This window comes from Aulonocara sp. 'chitande type north' Nkhata Bay, linkage group LG4 (assembly GCF_057382095.1).
Source record: "Aulonocara sp. 'chitande type north' Nkhata Bay isolate Kocher_YH1m ecotype deep benthic linkage group LG4, A_spYH_male_GT1.1, whole genome shotgun sequence".
NCBI lineage: Eukaryota > Metazoa > Chordata > Actinopteri > Cichliformes > Cichlidae > Aulonocara > Aulonocara sp. 'chitande type north' Nkhata Bay.
The window spans coordinates 5,382,667-5,402,866 of NC_141347.1; the positions used below are offsets into that span (position 1 = coordinate 5,382,667).

Here is a 20,200-nt window from a genome sequence, read left to right on the forward strand (position 1 = left end):
GAGAAGCTCTCAAGAGCATCAGTCGTGCATTCAGTTCTCCCAGAACATACGAAGATCAATGTGCGGCTTAATCCCCGCATAGAACCGGCGCCTTTTAGCCGCCGTCTTTCGTCTCAGAGGAACAACAGCAGCTGGATACCTTGTGTCCAGTCTGTGCATTTATATGGACAGGACCTGGAGTTTTAGGTTGTCTGAGTAACCCTCTATAAATAAAGTGAGGGTATACTACACATCAGTGAATGATCACTGAATAATTCTTGAAAAATGAAATTTGTCATAAACTGCTGCAGAAACAGTTTTTACTAAATGAAAAGTGATGCAGACACAGAGTCAGCTGCCATCCTGATATCACAGCTCAGTAAACTGTCTCTGATGTGCGCTCCACATTTCTACCTTCACCTCAGAGTGAACACGCAGACGACCGAACGAAATCAGCTGTTCAGGAACCAAAACCTCAGTTTATGTTTAAGCACAAAGTTAGGCCAAGGTGCTGCTTGGACCCAGATCTCCCAGCTGTTTGCCCTTTCTAAATAATCACCTCACTGATTACAGTGAGGATTTTTCATCATATTACATTGATTTTAATCGTTTTGTTGGGTCTTCCTGGGTTTGGAGTGTGTGTGTGTGTGTGTGTGTGTGTGTGTGTGTGTGTTCGAGGTGAACAGGTCCTTTTTTCCCATCCAATGGAGTGTAAGGTAGAGTAATGAAGATGTTCCCTCACCTGCAGTTCTTAGGACTTTGGCTTTTTCTATCTCCACCTCTGGTCCCCATTTCTCCCCCAGGGTGCCTTCAAGATTAAGACGCCTGAAGGCCTTGCACAGGTGCTCTTCCTGCTCTTCTTCTTGTGTTTGTGTGTCACTGAACTGTCTGAGCAGGCGAGATGCCAGTGTAATGTTGCCTTTTTTACGGGCAAATTTGACAGCAGTCAGACAAAGCTCCATTAGGTGGCTATCGGTGGAGGAAGAGTAACCTAAGCAAGAATGAGGAGAAATGTTAGAGGTTTACATGGACAAATACATCCAGCATGTTTCCACGGCCCTTTGTCTATGCAGCACAGTGATCACGTTCAGCCCAGCAAAAAGTACGTCTGCAGCACAAAGCTGGATTTGGGACTTTGTAAAGTAAGGTCAGGTCCAACCAACTTCTTCTCCAATCCAAGCTCAGGCTATTTTGGGGACGAGCTGAGGTACCAGCTGGACAGCCTGACCGATCATCCAACCACTGTACCGCCTGGGTTAACCCTCAGAGATACAAAGTGGCTTCATTTCTTTCTTGGAAGAATTGCTCTGACAATTTATGAAGCACGCATAAATTGTTTTTTTCTTCTTCGATGCTGCTGAAACAAAACTGAGGTGTGATTAATTCTCTCAGAAACAACAGGACTCAATGGTTACCCTTAAGTTTGTGGAGGAGTTGTCTCTGAAATGTGCTGTATCTGAGGGCATGAAGGAACAGCTGGGCATCCTGCTGCTTACAAGAGTTGAGAGCCTCACTGCACAGAGGAATTACGCAGTCCTGTGAAGAACAAAGGGTGAAGATAAGCTACGTTTCTTTAAACTGGACAATTACAGTTCAAGCTGGTGCTCATTGCAGCTGCTTCGTCTGAAGTTAAAGCTAGAAACCTAGAAAGTGTGTGTGTGTGTGTGTGTGTGTGTGTGTGTGTGTGTGTGTGTGTGTGTGTGTGCGCGCCAAACTGACACTAAACAACTGTAAAGTCGTTTTTGATGCAAATGAAATGAGTTTATTTATGAACCTCTTGTCCAGTGAGAGCATTCTCCAGGGTGGCAGTAGAGTGGAGCTGCAGGGTGGGAAATGTGGGCAGGGTCTCAGAGAGGGTGAGGGTCGACAGGCGAAGGGGACCCAAGCAGATCCGTCCGGTCTGTTTCAAGCAACGCACCAACGTACTGCAACATCACATCACACGATTTGTTACCAGTCTGAAAATGGCACCGTGCTAAAAATAAGTAACACATTTTAAACATTAACATTTGGAAAGAAAACAGACAAGAGACCGTTTTCTGCAACGACTCCAGAATTAACCGACTTTTTCCTCCTTTTTGGCCCTGGAATGGAGGCTGTCGTTCAGTCTCACTTTACAGAATCAGGAAATGGACTGAACATACCAAGGATAGATGAGATTTACACTCTTAACCCCATTTCAGCCTAAAGAGTTCTTTCACACGAGCACAGAGGACAGTCTGTTGCTGTCAGTCTCTCCCTCCTACCTTGGACGTGCTGCTAAACATGCTCTCTTTTATCTAGAGGTTTAAAACGTCTCAGTTTTCACTGTCATGCAAAAGAATTAACAGAAGTTGGCATCAGAGCAATGACAAAGTAGCAGCACGAAAAAGATCTCTGAAGGAACCACATCCAGTTTATTCCAGCAACACCTGCCTTACCTATATACACATCAGTGTTTGCCAAGCCTGGTTGTTACTATATGACCTTATTCTTTCAGTCTGGAGTGTAAACCTACTGCTGCTGCTGACGAAAGAACCTAATTAATAACAACAATCATATACAACACACTAAAAATGTATATTAAGCAACAAAAGCAATGTTCAGTAAACCGTATGCGCTCAATGCTGGGAACACGCATGTTGGCCTAGATGAAAGAAGTGTGCACTATAGCGCAGAGTCGTTACACCTTGGAGGCAGGGCTGGACAGGGAGCACGAGTGAGACCACACAGTCTCCAGGAGAAGGGCTGGACTTTGGTTCCCTGCTGCTTCAGGTCAGGGAAAGGTCCCTGACCACCTGACTGCAAGTATGCAGCGAATGACAGTTTTCCTAGAACTGATTCCATTGTTCTACTGGGAAACTTGACGAAACTACAAGACCTAGATTGGCGTTGCATTGACGGATTTGCTATGACACTCAGGCAAAGAGAGGAGCTGAGCTGTTAACTGATCACGCCCTGCTGATGAGTTAGATCAGCTGCTGTGAGAGGAAACTGGACAGGCCCGGTGCGCCTAAATGGGACCCTCCAGAACAGAGACAACAGATCTGTGACAGAGGGTCGGTGCCCTGTCTGACAGACGGCCCAGTCCACAGCATCTTCCTTCCCAACCTTGGGTGTGGAAGAAGTTCAGTTCAAGACTTTTGGTCGGACTCTAAGCAATTCTGGCAAATTGTCAGGTGACTAAAAGCAATGCTCTACTCACACAGTGTAAATATAGTGTGGATGGGGTGATGCTGCCTTTAACTCATTCACTGCCAGCCATTGGCAGTGAATGAGTTAAACCCATCGACTCATTCACTGCAATTGACGGCTATAGACGTCAATGGCAGTGAATGAGTTAACTGGAGGCAGTGGAGGGAATAGTTGGAGCAGAGTCTGTGGATGAGGGCGGCTACTTGCTGATCATTAGGGGCGAGGTCATTGAGGCAGTCAAACTACTAGCTTGTAGGTAGTTGGGCTGTTGGGGGTGGATGAGTTCTTCATGGTCCTGGATGCTGTAGGGCTGCCTTGGTTGACACGCCTCTGCAACGCCGTGGAGATTCGGTTGTCTGCCATAGGATCGACTTGTTCCCAGTGGGTGCTACGGCTGCCCTCTGTCACGGATTCAGTTAATGATGAACGTTATTAAAGGGATCCAGCAGATCAGAGCACAAAGTCTCTCTTCATACAGATGACAAGTTGTTTATATCAGACCCTCGTTTGTTGTTGTTACTTTAAACATTTGGAGAAATATCTGGTTATGAAGTTAATATTCAAAATAATGAGTTAAGGCCCCGCCCTTCTGCATGCGAGGGACAAATTGGATCCAACTCTTTCAAGATTAGCCACAGAAAATCCAAGTGTTTAGGTCTATGATGTGATGTTAAGGATCTTTACAAGTCCAATGATCCACCTCTGCTATCATCAGTGGTTCTTCTAAAGAATGAGCCTCTTACTTTAGGAGGAACAAACAACTCTATCAACATGTGTTCGCATCCTAGATTTCTTTAAGTGTCCCCATTTTTTAACAAAACCTTTCTTGTCCAGTCGTAACAGCCAGAAATCAACATTCATATGGAATAAAAAGCAGCCAAAGATACGTAAAAACACACGTCACTTCCAAAATTCATATTATATATATTATTGGGTAGTAAATGTTAGAGTATTAATATTATTGTACTGGTGAAGAGGGATACCATCAGCCCCAGTTGGTAGTCACTGGAAGGAGCCTGAGTTGTGCGCACCTCCCCTGTAGCCTCACTGGGTTCCAAACATCCAGTCTCAGACCATATACTCAACCCAGGTGTAGAGCTGGGCGATAGAACGATAACGATATGTATCGCGATATAACTTTTACTCGATAGAGAAATTAAGCTATCGCGATAGACCTCGCCGCTCTTGTCCTCTTAAAAAAAAAAAAAGGTCAGCCAATCCAAATAAAGTAGCGCAGAGCTGAACCAATCACAGCCGCAGTGTCACGTCGCGTGACTTGTTACGTACAGCACAAGTGCCAAGCCGCACGTGTGTTTGTTTGGGAAGCAGCCAGCGGGTAATGGAGCCAGCGCGTAATGGAGGAAATGAGCGTGCCGACTAGAAAAATCAACCGAGCGTGACCGAAGAGAAAACAGATGATGGTTCCAACGCCGGAGAGATTGTCGAACGGAAGAGCCATAGAAGCTCCGTAGTGTGAAGGTATTTCGGCTATTTCAAGTCTGACAAAAAACAGAGTAGCGTGCACTGTAAATTGTGCCGAAAGCAAGTCTGGAAATACAATAAACTGGTGCATGCGTCACACTGTGCGCCACGTTATTGTTTCGGTGAAATGAATTTCTACAATACTGTTAATTCTACTCTCTGCAGTGTTTAAATGCTCACATATACACACAGTTACTGTCCCTCCACACATACGACTCTGTTCTGCTTCTGTGCCCCAGCTTTGTTTACTTTTTCCCACCGAGGCTTCTAGACTTCTGATTGGCCAACATTTCTGCACGGTTAGGAATCTAGCGCCACCTGCTGCTTTGGCATGTTCATAGCAGCGTTTTCCTTCATTTCTGCCTTTATGTGTGGACGGGATTATTTTTTAAAACGAAAACGGAAAATCTCCGTTTTCAAAAATACCCGTGTACGTGTGGACGTAGCCTCAGTCTCTGACTGGAAGCGCTAATTCGTCATTCGGCTTTTGTCAGACTAAAGTAACTGTTAAAACTGTTTGAAAAGCTCAGCTATACAACAAGGAGAGATTGAGAATTTCCTTTTAGTTCTCAGTTTATTTGATATTGACAAAAGTTAGTCAGTTTTGTCTGTTCTTCTGTAAAACAAACTAAGATTTATTTTTAGAATTAATATTTTGTTTCTAAGTGGAATTGACAATTTAGTCTGTTTTGTTTGTTCTATTTTGAAACTTAAACGCTTTAGCGGCTGCCTTTTGTGTAGTTTGCAATATTTGCCTTTATTTAGCTGAAAAAGTCTCATGTTCCTTAAGTACATCTACCCTGTTGAACTTATTATGGGAAATAAATATTTAAAAACAAGCTGCTGATTATTTCACATTTTACTTGTGAGCAACGGCACATTTAAATCTTACAAATATAGTTATTTGGCTGATATCGTGATAGATATCGTTATCGCCTGAAATGAAAAAAACATATCGTGATATGAAAAAATCTCATATCGCCCAGCTCTACCCAGGTGTAATTCATACAGTTAAAACTTGGAATCAGTTTAGAAGAGCCTTTAATCTTACTGGGTTGTGGTTATCTGCACCAATAACAAAAAGAAAATGTTCTAACGTTTGATGTCTGGCTGCAATCTGGGAGTCAATCACTGCACTTCTTGTATATAGAAAACAATGTATGCCTGCACACAGTGCACTGATAACATCCCAGAAACAGTGTCACACTTGTGTCCCTTTATAATAATATTTGGGTTTGTATTTATATCTCAATAATCATCTCTTTACATCTCTGTTTCTACGCTTTGTCTTACATGGCTGCTCGGTTTTCTGTTGTGTGTATGCTGCTACAGCCGTCAGAAAAGGCTTGAAACGCCCCGACTTTATCACAAAAATACTTTCTGAGCAAACTGAACAATAGAAAGCTAAAATGTGGCAGTTCTCCTATTAAGAAGGGTTTCATTACCCTAATGGGGTTTTTCCCCCTTGAAATCAGAGCTGGTACGGCATTTGACAATGATTGACCCATAAAAAATGAACTCACTCTGAGTTTGGTGCTGCTCTCTGATCCTGCTGCTCGCTGACTTTGGTCATTGCACTTACAGCGCTGCGAAGGAGCTGCACCTCGATAGCTCTCTGCAGCTCAGTTGGATCTGGACTCATTGAGGGCAGGAGCCTTTTCAGATCTAAATTTGAGCACAAAGAGTGTTAGAAATACTAGCAGCCACCAGTAGATGGGTCCCATGGTATAAATCTGACTTTCAGAAAAGCTGACCTTGAGGTCAAGGTCACTGAGATTCAAAATGTTCCAAGCCTTTTAGCAGATACCTGTGGTCTTACTTTGAAAATCCTACATTACATTCTGGGAAAAAATACCAGTTTTACTGCAAATGCACAACTCAGTCACAATCCAGACGTCTGTTAAGACTCGGGGCAGTAAGGACACTTACCCAGTTTGTCCTTACTGCCAGAAAGAGCGGTGTAATCCTCTCCAGGCAGCAGCTCCAGTTGAACCCCACATTCTGCTAGATCGCCCTCCTCAAAGTGACTCAAAGCATGGATGTAATTGAAATCTGTCTTCAGGTTGATGCTGACTGGATTGGTCGAGTTCTGTTTGAGGGTGCTGACAGTGGCCTGCCACTCCTTAACAGAAGCCCAGTCACAAAGTGCCACATAACACTGACAGGCTTTGTTGGCCAGAAAGTTCAGCACCTCTGGAGAGCACTCACTCGACTTCAGTAACACCGTCTTCCTGCTGTCACCTGTTGAAAATGACACCAAGCATCATAGCATCAGTGAAACTTAAAGGAAAGATGAAAAAACAAAGAAAGCATCAGAAAACACACGTTTCTAAGAGTCGGGTGATGCACAGCCTACCTGCAGTGGCTGTGTGCCTCACAGCTGTGCTACAGGAACAGTTAGAAAGCTAGCTGAACAAATAAACATGCTGCGATCTAAGGGGATGTTTGCTAGTTACCATTGCTACAGTGTTTTGGACTGCTTGTGTTGCTGGACAGTTTGAGCATGAAGGAGTCAGAGCCTTTGATGCTGCAGTCCATCCCTGTAACTGCAGACAGTTGGTCTTGATACTCCTGGGCTGCTTTCTCAAACCTGCACATACAAACATATGCACAGTTGATTACAGCAATGAAACTACATGAATCTATTACAAATGAGTATCTCAGTGAACCATGAGGATATTCGGTTAGTGTGCCAGTCCTTACCGTCCCTCAGCCTGCAGCGCAACCGATGACAACCAGCCCATACTCTTGCCTGAAGTTGAGGCACTCCAACTTGCCAAGCCCTGGATGGCCTCGGGACAATGCAACTCCAACAGAGCCTCCACAAGCAACACCACGGGCACCTCCAGCTCTGGACCCTTTAAAGTCCACAGATCCACAGTTCACCCAGACAGATGACACTATTTATTACCACAGTATTTGTAGGATGGTCAAATGATACACCGCCTAATCTAACACTCAGCATTTGCACAGACAAACAGAACTACTACAGCACTTATTCACAGCACTTCACTCGTTCCACATTTGGTCATGTTACAGCCTCTCGGCACTCATTTTTGGGCAGTTTCTCCCGTTGTTCTATGCAGAACCTCGGTGCACAGCCATTTTCACATCTGTTCAGTTCAGATCAAGTTTGAACTCTGGCTGGGACACTCTCTTGTTATCTTGGTTTGTGTGCCTAGGATTGTTGTCCTGTTGGAAGATGGGATGGTATTGACCAGGTAATAAGCGGTACCTGGTTTCCTCCAGACATGACCGAAGGGTCAGGTCAAAGAGTTCCTTTTGGTCAACTCTAGCGGAGCTGGCAGTTTAAGGTAGAACGCTATGTTAGATTTCTCAGATGTTAAATATGTCATCAGCAAACAGGAAGATGGTCAGTGAACTGAGGAGAAGGGTTGTGCAGCATGGTGACCTCAGCTAATTAAATCCAGTGGCTAGCATCCTAAGCCTCTGACAGCACTGCAGCTGTGTACTACATTCAGTGCTGATTACTGTAACATGACAAACAAGTGAAGTAATATGAATATTTTCACTGTATATACATCTCTACTACATCTAATACATAGAGGATATTCTACTAACACAGACCTGAGTGCCACTGTTTTTAATCTCTGCAAGCAGATCGAACCCATGGCGAATAGTTACTGCTGGCTGTCCAGACAGAAGACCAACTCTCATCAGTGCCAAGCGGATCCTCGTCAGCCAGTCCTGGCACGTCTGACGGTTCGTGTAGAAGAAAGTCCGAATTCCCTGAGGAGTGGCGAAGAAGGCATGCGTGATCATTTATACAAGCGACTGATTATTAATCAATCGAATAGAATAGAATTCAACTTTATTGTCATTGCACATGCACAGGTACAGGGCAACGAAATGCAGTTTGCATCCATCCAGAAGTGCTTTAGTGATATAGATATATTACAATATATATTAGCAATAATATAGATATGCAAGTATATTACAGAAATGGGTCTATTATGGTATGTTATAATGTACACGGTATGAAGTATGTTGTGAATAAGATAAGATAGAACTTTATTAATCCTCGGGTGGGTTCCTCTGGGAAATTCGATTTCCAAAAAAAGCACAGCACCGACAGAAGTTACAGTTACAATATGCTATAACTATAAGTATGTACAGGCTATGAACAGGATGAACAATGAATCGTCAATCGATCCAGGACACTAAATCCCAGACAGAAAATAGTTGTTTCAATTTTATTATGTGACATTATAGAGGAGGCTATATGTAAGGTTTAGCAGATTCAATCTTTGACTTAGCCAATCTGTCAGCAATGACAATCACTCCCTGGAGACAAAAGATTAAAAACGCCCTTCATACATTTTGTTTGCACTTATAAATTACTGATAAACTGTGACTCAGTATCTTTTTCCTTTATCACAAAACTCAAGGACACCTGTAGTAATGATAAAACTCTGAGGCTCTATCATCTCCTTTAGTGTCAAAATATTAAACTATTTCATTTTCAAGCCGTGGAGTTTGTCTGCGTACCTTTGGTGGAGCTGTCAGAGCATTAGCACAGCCCTCGTAGGCATTGTACATGAGCTTCTCCAGGTTCTCCAGGTACTGAAGCAGCAAAGTGAGGCGGAGCTGATTTAAGTGGTGACCATCACTGTCACTTCCACTGCCCGCCCAAGCTCCAACATCCTGCTCGGGGTTCAGACTCTGTGCAGCCAAGCTCCGGATCATACCTGCAACAAAGCAGAGAAAATGGTTTGTGTCTGAGAACTTTAGATGAACTGTCCCAGTTTTATTTCTTTACCAGACAGCATCTGTATGTATCTGAGAAACCTCTTCTGGAGGTTACAAAAAAGATCTTGAAAGTAAATGACAATTACTGTGAATGCAGTCACATGAACTCTTCACTTTACCTTCAATGGTCTGGAAGGTGTCCTGAGCTCGACCCAAAGGTGTTCGGAGTTTGGATAACACGGTGAACTGTGCAGCCTCCCACACTGCCCACTGCCATAGCAACACCTCTGTTTTCAGCAGTGCCCGTGTCACCACGTCTGGCTTGCTACCATCTGTACTTCCACGGCCATCCTGTTTCTCAAGGCGTTGGCAGCTGTAGTACAGGCGCTCCAGCCAGGAGTCCTTGCTGTAGTTACAGGACATGACCACCTTTATTCATCACAAGTCCTATCCTCCATAAAACCAAGCGTGCATCACAGATCTCCCTTACATTACGCAGACCTGACGTGAATCTCTCACTATAGTTGACTCAAAATCGTCATGATACACACATCTGTGTAAACCCACAGCATGACTACCAAAGATCAAAAATGACCATGAGACTGTAAAACAAAAGACATTCTCAGAGTTCTGTGCAGCTGTCACTGTGCCATTACCCTCCACGGTGCAGGACGCCATATAGGATGAAGCTAATAAGGTCACTGAAGTCCTGGGGGTGGAAAGTGCTGCTCGGAGCATGGCTCATGTGGTGGCGAATGGCCAGAGAGATCTTCCTCATTTCAGGATGGCTGTGGTTACTGTGAACAAGCAATATACACGCATATGTTGAGAACATGCATCCGATCTCCTGATGGGTCACAACTGCGGTTCAAATCTAACACCAACTGTCCCCTAACTATGACAGTGCTGATGAAAGCAATGCCGTTTGTGAGTGTGCAGCTCTGAGAGTCATAGATGAATAGTACAGATTGGTTAAAACACGGAGCTCCCTTTCATACGTTTAATCAAAACTATTTAATTTATTTGAAAAATGGCAGTCAGGCAGGATGCAACAACCTGCACTCACATTAGCTGTGAGACAGCGTTAGCCGAGCAGCTGGTTAATGAATTGGGACCTGCCGGGTTGTAGTTAGACTCAACTCAAGTAATAACTCTGTATAAGTAGTAGTCTGTAGTTATTAACCAGGACCACTTATTGTTCAGACTCGGTACAACCTTAGCTAATCATTAGCCAGACCCACACTCTACTACAGGGGTGGCCAACCAGTCACAATATACACACATTCTGCTCAGCCAGATTTATTGTAAATGTCACACACCAATATGATAATGACTCCTACAGTACTAAAACCACAGGCCAGTCATTTTCAACAATTGTGCGCACTGTCTCTCACACACAAACTCTCAGTTCAACCAAGTCCACAAACAAAAATATAATAATCTACAATAGCATTTACTTTTACAATGCATGTTGTTTAATGGGACTTCTGGCATTCCTTGCCTTGTATGTTGACCCAAACATTGACAGTATCTTAAGCGCAGCCCGTTTGACATTGGGGTATTTTTCCATTGGCATACTTTTCCAGAACTCAATGGTCCCTTCCCTTAAAGCAGGTTTCAATTGGTCCTCCTCACAAAGATCGATCATCTCCAACTCAGCCGCAGCTTTATCTGTGACTAGCGGGACTTTCAAACAGCCGGTCTCTGCATTCAATGGGTCGACGAGGAACGTAATCTGTGGCCTTTTCAATTGTAGATCATGGAACCGGGTCACAAAGCTTTCGTGCAAGTTTTCAATCAGCGTTGCATATCTGGCTCTTTGCTTACTCAGGGCAGCGCTGGTGACTTGCCCGCTTGGCTTTTAGCAGAGTGGGAAAATGCGTTAAATCTCCCTTTTGAATATGTGTCTTGAACAGCTTCAGTTTGTTGACAAACGCAAACACACTTTGCACCAGCTCAGGCAGCATTTTTAACTTACCCTGCAGGGTCAGGTTCAGTCTGTCCAAGTGACACAGCATGTCGACCAAAAAGGCCAGATCCATAATCCACTTGAGGTCCGAGAGCTCGGGATAGTCCTTGTCCTTCTTTTCCATAAACAGTTTCACGGCATCCAAAAGCTCAAAGAAGCGAGAGTGTACCTGGCCTTTTGACAGCCACCTCACAGTGCAGCGGCAGGTCACCTGGAAGCCCTTGGTCCAGCTCAGCGATGAGATTCTTGAATTGCCTGTGGTTAAGCGCATGTGTGCGGATATAGTTGACGATTTCCATCACAGGCTTCATGACGTTATCTAAATTCAATGATTTAGACACGAGTTGCTCCATGTGGATGATGCAGTGGAAATTCCAAAAGTCAGGAATAGTTCGGTCAGCTTTGCACAGCCCCACAAGCCCGTTCACAGATCCCATCATGGCTGGTGCTCCATCCGTGGCTATTGCAGTTCATTTCGTTATGGGCAGATTTGCTTTTTCTAATGCAGCCATCATGGTTTCTTTCACATCTATGCCACGGGTTCTGTCTTTTAATGGCACAATATCCAGGAGTTCTTTGATCACACAATCGTTTGACACAGACTATGCAAATATTGCCCACTGAGGCTTGTCTTGTATATCACAACTCTCATCCAATGCGACACTAAAATACTCACATGCTTGAAGGTCAGAGTGCAACTGTGTTTCAATAGCCGTGTTAATGTCCGATATTCTGTGTTCAACAGTGTGGCGGGACAGTTGGACGTCTGATACCACGCGTTTTAATTTGTCGTTTTCAGGAGACAAGATTTCAACAACGTCACTGAGGCATTTTTTAACAAACTCCCCTTCATCGTATGGCTTTTTAGCCCGTGCAATGTTCCAAGCCAGCTGATAGGATGCGAGCGTTATGGTCTCTGACCGCTTCGTAAATTTTTGGAAAAACTGTATGTGCTGACTTTTTACAAAGTGGCCGACTCGTGCTTGCGAAGTTCAGTCCCTTTTGGGTCGATGGTTCTGGTCGATGTTAGCATGGAGTGAGCTGAAGTGGCGCTGAAGATTTGAAGCTTTGAAATGCGCTAATGACATCTGACATATAAGGCAGAATGGCTTGCCATTGCGTTCAACAAAAAAATATAAACTCTCCCACTCTGTTAAAAACGTCCTGTGTTCATCTTCATATTTTCTTTTTGCTGTGTATTTTTTCCTTGCCATTTTAAGGGCAAACTTGCTCCTACTGGGAAACTTTGCGGTATTTTCATCTCACACACATGGCCATTTGATGAAAATACCGTATTGAACTCAAGCGAAGCGAACGTGCACATTTTAAAACAACAACACAAAAAAAACCCCAAAACACAAACTTTGATATGAACGTAAGAGCCGCATGAAACCAGGCAAAGAGCCGCATGCGGCTCGAGAGCCGCGGGTTGGCCACCCCTGCTCTACTAGATACAGGAAAACGAGCCAAAGTAACAGCAGGTTTATTGACTGCCTTTCATTAAAGTGGAGCTCAGAGAGTTTAGGCTCTGTATAGCCAGGAGCCAACAGCTGCTGTAGCACCAAATGCTTCATAGCTGGCCCAAGTCTGAACTTGGTGTTTTTTAGTGGTCACAGAGACGGATATATTCTGCTGTATGGCGAATACCACAGCTTTCATCCCAAAGGCAAATTATCCAAAACATTTCATCCTACTGAGCATGAGCCGACGTCAAGAACAAGACTGTGGAGCTTGTTAGTCTATCAGATGCTGGGTGATGCCTCTATATCACACCAGAGCAATCAGGAAGACATCCACTGCTAATAACAGCACATCAACCATGTATATGTCAAATCACGTGAATGAATCAAGTGTGCAGTGGTACAGCTGTGCAGCAAGTCTTACCTCAGAGCCACATCAAGAGGGATTGTCCTGAGAAGTTTACCATAAGCTTGCCTCACCCTCATGGCCGAGTGGACCAACTGCACTCTGCACACATCTGTACACCTAAGACACCCCCAACCCACAACACACAGACACACACACAGAGGCTTTAATACAAGAGAACAAACATTAGGCATCATATGCTTCCATATACGTGCAGGTCAGAAGCAAGCCGTTCACCTCTGCAGCAGCTCAGTAGACAGTGATGAAGAAAGGACCTGTAAAGTGTGGCAGGTCTGGAGGCAGATACCCTGATCTTCATTCAGAGCTGTCCACAGAAAACGAGGACAGCATTAAACATCCTGCTCAGTGGTGAAGCCTGTGTAAAGCACAATTCTGGAGTTTACTCTCACCGTTAGCCAGAATCCCTCTGCAGAACTTGTTGAAAGAGGGCAGGGAAAAGAGGGGGCTGTAGGTGTCCGACTTCTTCATCAGCAGAGAGATCTCCTGAGCCCAGGTGAGAAGCAGTTTCCTAACATACCAACATAAGACTGTTATAATAGCTGTATCCAATATGTTCAATCTGGTTTACAGTCATCGTTAGACAGCTAATGAGTCATTTAGCTAAACAGTGAACATTTAGTGATAAAACACTGAGCTGTGTTTGGTTAAAAATGGGGAGAGAGAACCTGGCCTCGGGGTAAAGATGCTCCCGGGACAGCAGACCTCCAAGAAGACTAAGCAGTGTGCTGAAATGCTTCTTAGTTGCCGTGGTTACAGTACTGATGACAGCACCATCAAACAGAGAGGGAGAAGACGACGATAAGCTGGATGAGATGAAGTGATCGTGCCTGCGAACAGAGACAGAGGAGGTCATCTGATTAGAGAAGCAGCCATAAAACAGGAACATCGAGAGACACTAAGCGTTCCTTCAGTTTGGTCTGGGAGCCAAACCTTCACACAGCTCACAGTTCACTCAAATAATCTTCAGTGACAGAGACAAACTTGACTTTCTTCATTCAGCTAGTTTTACAACACCACCCATATAATATTAATCAGGTTTGGGTTTCCACTGTTACTGTTAGAATGTCCCATGACAACCACTTGGACATCTGCTGCGTGTCCTCCAATGTGGTAACATTTCAACGCTTTAACTTGAAGAGTGGCCGTATAACGACACAGGCCCACCACAGCTGAAGCCTAAACTGCCACAGTAGACGTCCACACCAAACCTGGGTCACAGCCAAGAAACCAGTTGGTCTGAACAGGTAGGACGCTGCACCTGAGGGCCATTCATCCATCCATTTTATTCCGCTTATGCAGGGGCCGGGTCGCGGGGGCAGCAGCCTAAGCAAAGAGGCCCAGACCTCCCTCTCCCCAGCCACCTCCTCCAGCTTATCCGGGAGAACACCAAGGTGTTCCCAGGCCAGCCGAGAGATATAATCTCTCCAGCGTGTCCTGGGTCTGCCCCGGGGCCTCCTCCCGGTGGGACATGCCTGGAACACCTCACCCAGGAGGCGCCCAGGGGCCATCCTTGTCAGATGCCCGAACCACCTCAGCTGGCTCCTTTCGATGTGCAGGAGCAGCAGCTGCTCTACTCTGAGCCCCTCCCGAACTTCTCACCCTATCTCTAAGGGAGAGGCCAGCCACCCTTCGGAGGAAGCTCATTTCTGCCGCTTGTATCAGCAATCTCGTTCTTTCGGTCACTACCCACAGCTCGTGGCCATAGGTGAGGGTAGGGACGTAGATCGACCGGTAAACTGAGAGCTTCGCTTTTACACTCAGCTCCCTCTTCACCACGACGGACCGGTGCAGCAGCCGCATCACTGCAGCCGCAGCACCAATACGTCTGTCGATCTCTGGCTCCCTCCTCCCATCACTCGTGTACAAGACCCTGAGATACTTGAACTCCTCCACTTGGGGCAGGAACTCATCCCTGACCTGGAGTGGGCACTCCACCCTTTACCGGCTGAGAACCACGGCCTCAGATTTGGAGGTCTTGATTCTCATTCCCACCGCTTCACACTCGGCTGCAAACCGTTCCAGTGCGAGCTGGAGGCCATCACCTGATGAAGCCAACAGAACCACAATATCTGCAAAAAGCAGAGATGAGATTCTGAGACCACCGAAGTGAAAGCCCTCCGCCACTTGACTACACCTAGAAATTCTGTCCATGTCATGTCAACCAAGACAGCCTTACAACATCCAGAGCCTTCAGGAACTCGGGGCGGACCTCATCCACCCCAGGGGCTCTGCCACCAAGGAGTTGTTTAATTGCTTCAGTGACCTCGCCCCCAGAGATTGGCGGGTCATCCCCCTCATCCCCAGACTCTGCTTTTCCCACGGAAGATGTGCCAGTAGGATTGAGGAGATCCTCCTTCCACCGCCTGACGATTTCCTCAGTCGAAGTCAGCAGCACTCCACCCGCACTATACACAGTGCAGGTGGAACACTGCTTTCCCCTCCTGAGTCGCCTGAATCTCTTCGAGGCGGTCCGAAAGTCTTTTTCCATCGCTTCTCCGAACTCCTCCCACACAGCAAAAAACAAACAAACTGAGGGCCAGGCCACTTCATTGAGTTCATGTCTGGATAGTATTTACGTCCATGATGAAACTACACAGCAGCACTGGAAGCATCCAGAGATGCACAAGGAGACACTTGTACTAAGAAGGTGAGCAGAGTTCAAATCCAGCGAGGTTTCTAATTAGTTTGAAGAAGCAAAATAAAAGCAGAGTCAGAGGCGTTTGCAGATTTTTTCCTTTGGTTTCTTTTTCTGTGCGCCCTCTCAGTAGGATACATACACTGGTAATAACGAAGCTTGGATTTTCTCAAATGGCATTCTTCTGTAGCAACAATTTTTTAGAACAGCCACATCGTTCAGACGATGCAGAGAGCTACGAAACGAAACGTATCAGCCATACCTTCCGGCTGATGTCTTCGAGCGTATCATCCACCTTTTTCTTACTTGCAGATTGGACTACTGCAATTCATTGTATTATGGCCTAGATCATGCCACCATCCATCGTCTTCAGATGGTTCAAAATGCTGCTGCTCGCCTGCTAACCGGTACCAAACGGAGAGAGCATATAACCCCAATTTTAGCCTCTTTACACTGGCTCCCTGTCCCCTACAGGATCCAATTTAAACTCTTACTTTTTGTTTTTAAGTCACTTAACGCCCGAGCCCCCCCCTACTTGTCAGAGCTCCTCTCTGCCTATGCTCCAGGAAAACCCACGAGATCTAGTTCAAAACTATTGTTGTCCATTCCACGGACTAACCTCAAATCTCGTGGTGATAGATCCTTCTCTGTGGCAGGTCCCAGACTTTGGAATAGTCTCCCCTTTAATATTAGATCTGCTCAAACTCTTGAGCAATTTAAATCTTTACTAAAGACACACTTTTACGCTCTGGCTTTTAACACATTATGACCCAAGCATTTTGGATTTATCTGAATTAGTTAGTATTGTTTCAATTCTTCTATTTTATTGTTTCTATTGTTATTATTGTATTACACTGTAGTTTTTAATTTTATTGTTATTGTTAAGCACTTTGTGCAGCATCGGCTGTTGGAAATGTGCTATATAAATAAATCTGACCTTGACCTTGATCGTCCCTTTTCAGACAGACAAGTCAGTGGTTTCTGGGGGCATTTTACTCCTCCTCCAGAAGACTTAACACTAGAACAACCAAGGGGATATTCTAATGAACAGGTATATCTGTAACTGCTCGGGTGCCTCTGCACCATCCCTCTGCCCAGGGAGAGTGCGGCACAGCAGGACGCACGACGGATGTAATCCGTGACAATTCTGACCGCGTTGAGGAGGGAAACAAAGAGCTGTCATCGTGGTCGTCAGCGGAGCAGCACACTGGGCCGACGCGGGCTCTCCTGCTCATCATCCGAAAAACCATGAATGTCCAAGCCGATGCCCAACACAGCATCATCTGTGACCGTTAGCGTTCCTGCCTGGTTCCAGCTCATCTTCAGCTAACCCATCAACATATTCCATGTGGTCAGCCCAGCTAAATGCAGGGGCATCAACCAGACACTCCTTGTGTTCGGACTAGGACAAAGCTGGGGCCCCCGTCTTTCCAGGGTCGAGTACCGGAGCTGCAGACAAAACGCACAGGCTTCGGGCTCCGTCAGTGTTGTCCTAGTGTGGACAATCCTCAGGCAGATGGGCAGACATCGTAGCATTTGCTGTCGTGCAAAGAGAAACTGAACCTCTGAGGACAGGGTGGACAGTGCAGGCAGCACTAACTGCACGGTGGAGGCTAACACCAACACGGACAGTTAAGCCAACCTAACTAGGAGCAGCCCGACTCAGTGAGGTGTAAGAACTGAGGGTGACTGTGATGACGGGGGTATATGTGCAGGTGGGTCTTAAAGGCATGAACAAAGCTTCCTTCAGCCAGGACACGTGGGGGCGTGATATCTCACACTCGTGTGTTGTACTGAGTGAATCGACTGAAAGGGAGCTTCAGGATTCTTCAGGATAACGGCTCTAATTCAGCATTACTATGACGGTGAGCAGCAATCAGCAAAACAACTGCTTCTACTCATAATAACAGCAGTTACAGTTGGTGGTGGAAGATCTAGAAGGGAAGGATTTTGGTAAAAGGACTTGTAACGGTGGCATCTGTTACAGCACCTAGCCTGAGGAAAAGATGGCCTGTTCTTTCACAAGTGTGCACAAAGTCACACCGCATGTCTGCTTGGTTGATACACCTGTTGCAAGTGGACTGAAAACACCTGAATAAAAAGATTAAGAGGGGTGGCCCGTCCCTTTTGTAGTGCATGTCTGCATAACTGAGAATGCTGCAGTGGACAGCAGTGATTCTGTTCACAGTACATGTGGGTGTATTACCTGGTGCAGTGAGAGTACAGGGAGTAGAGTACGGTGTACTGGATAGCAGGGTAGTAGACAGCCAACTCAGAGTGGACCAGCATCAGATTGTGACTTAGAAGAGCAAAGACTGTCGGCGACAAGGCCCACATCTAGATAGAACACACAGAAAACCACTAATGAACCAAAAGAAGATGCGGACACAGACCATGGACTGAATCTTGTGGCGGTGCAAACATTGTCACATCGAAGTGCTGGGTCATACATTTGAAGAGGTGAAATCTTAAAAACGTGAAACAATTGCACGAGCGCTGCTGATTGGCTGAGGAAGAATAAAGTAGTCGTGGTAAACCAAGCCCCTCTGGGGTTGTTGGTGCCTCGATTCTGAAGTACAGTGTGTGTGTGGGGAGTGTGATTGTGTACTGTGTGCATTCCTGTGTGTCTCCATGTTGTGTGAGTGTGAGAGTATTTGTATGTATGTGTGCCTGAGGGTGGAAATGCATGCAGGCCAGGTGCTACACTCCACCTATCTTACAACATCTCAGGCTCCTTGTCCCTGCTGTGGTCCTCCTGGGGCTCTGGTGCTCTGGGGGGCTCTGGGGCCCGGGTGTCCTCCATGCCTGCTTTGTGTCCTGGGGGCAGGGCTGTTATTTATGCATATATTGGTTGTTGCTGTGGTTTCACTGTTTCTTTCCGTCAGCAGGTATTGACGCAGATTCTCACCGTTGTTTCCTCCTCCCCATCTTTCTCTCTCCCCTTCTGTTTAACTTTTTGCCCACTTTCTCTTCTTTCTTCTTTTCCATCCGCGGTCTAGTCCGTTAGGATTTTGATAACTCAAAATAAAAACACTAATAAACTAAATAAATAAAATATGACTATCAAGTGGTCCATTATTGGATTTGCTATAATGGTCCACTGGGGAAAGTAAATCTTTTGGGCATTTTTTGGCCTTAAGAGAACAACTCTGACAGACAGGCAAAAATACATTGTTGGCCTCCTATCTGCAGTACTGTGACATCATCCATCCATCCGCTTCTCCTTTTCAGGGTCGCGGGGGGCGCTGGAGTCTATCCCAGCTGTCATAGGGCGAGAGGCGGGGTACCCCCTGGACAGGTCGCCGGTCTGTCGCAGGGCTAACACACAGAGACAGACAGACAACCATTCACACTCACATTCACACCTTTGGGCAATTTGGATTAATCAATTAACCTATCCCCACAAGCTGCATGTCTTTGGACGGTGGGAGGAAGCCGGAGTACCCGGAGGGAACCCACGCAAACACGGGGAGAACATGCAAACTCCACACAGAAAGACCCCGGCCTGATGGTGGAATTGAACTCAGGACCTTCTTGCTGTGCGGCAACAGTGCTGACCACCGTGCTGCCCTACTGTGACACACTGTGTTAACTTTGTGAGTGTGACAGAATGAAACTGTGAGGAATATCAGCATGGCTGTCATGCAGACACTGAGTGATGAACCCAGCAATGACGCATGTCCCAAAATGCGTTACAGGAACATATCTTTAGATGTATTAATGAGTGTAAAGTTAATATGAACCTTTTACCCCACCAGTCACACCAAAGGAAGTACTGCGACATTATTACAGTGCTACTGTGATGTTTAACAATAGACAACGGCTCACCCCAATCAGAGAATTCTTGGTGTTGCCAATGGTGGTAAAGGTGCTGAGGTTGAAGATGATGGTGAACTGGGCTTTTTCTGGCGGTAGGGTGAGGGGAGCAAAAGCAGGGTGCTGGATATTAGGGCAGAGGGTCCCTGGTTCCAGGGGACCCAAAGTCTCCATCAAGCTGTTGAGACCACACGCCATCTCGCCCAACACCATTTTATAAGCTGCCTCCAGTGTTGGGATGTTTTTCAGGCTCAGCAGCGCCTGGTACACACCGTGGACAGCTGACATGACCTGTGCAGGGAGCACATGGACAGGGATTACACTCATCAACACAGAAAATCTTCAAATTATTTTCACTCACCCAACCTACGAATGAGCCAAGAACACACTGAGTCTATATAACTGACCTTCATGCATGTTCCTGCTCTGATATATATGCAACATGTTTTTCTTGGTAGAATCTTAGCTTGTTTCTAAGGTGAAGGCCTTTTGCATTAGCGAGCCACTTGGGTTCAGTACGTTGCCCGAGGATATTTGGTATGCAGACT

The 20,200-nt window shown here is 45.7% G+C and overlaps 1 protein-coding gene across 5 annotated transcripts in view; it reads right to left on the minus strand.

The window, feature by feature from the left end:
- The window catches only part of smg1 (SMG1 nonsense mediated mRNA decay associated PI3K related kinase), a 60,500-nt gene that overhangs the window by 27,674 nt on the left and 12,626 nt on the right, over positions 1–20,200 (minus strand). For all 5 annotated transcript variants that reach the window (XM_086288101.1, XM_086288099.1, XM_086288100.1 and 2 more), the window contains 17 exons: positions 19,665–19,943; positions 18,043–18,173; positions 13,867–14,028; positions 13,591–13,709; positions 13,418–13,505; positions 13,199–13,300; positions 10,002–10,142; positions 9,525–9,751; positions 9,145–9,344; positions 8,224–8,385; positions 7,339–7,493; positions 7,092–7,225; positions 6,565–6,876; positions 6,159–6,300; positions 1,754–1,904; positions 1,395–1,515; positions 722–970 (listed from right to left, as the gene is read on the minus strand). In XM_086288101.1, the coding sequence (XP_086144227.1) occupies positions 722–970; positions 1,395–1,515; positions 1,754–1,904; positions 6,159–6,300; positions 6,565–6,876; positions 7,092–7,225; positions 7,339–7,493; positions 8,224–8,385; positions 9,145–9,344; positions 9,525–9,751; positions 10,002–10,142; positions 13,199–13,300; positions 13,418–13,505; positions 13,591–13,709; positions 13,867–14,028; positions 18,043–18,173; positions 19,665–19,943 (2,875 nt within the window). The remainder of the gene's footprint in view (positions 1–721; positions 971–1,394; positions 1,516–1,753; positions 1,905–6,158; positions 6,301–6,564; positions 6,877–7,091; positions 7,226–7,338; positions 7,494–8,223; positions 8,386–9,144; positions 9,345–9,524; positions 9,752–10,001; positions 10,143–13,198; positions 13,301–13,417; positions 13,506–13,590; positions 13,710–13,866; positions 14,029–18,042; positions 18,174–19,664; positions 19,944–20,200) is intronic.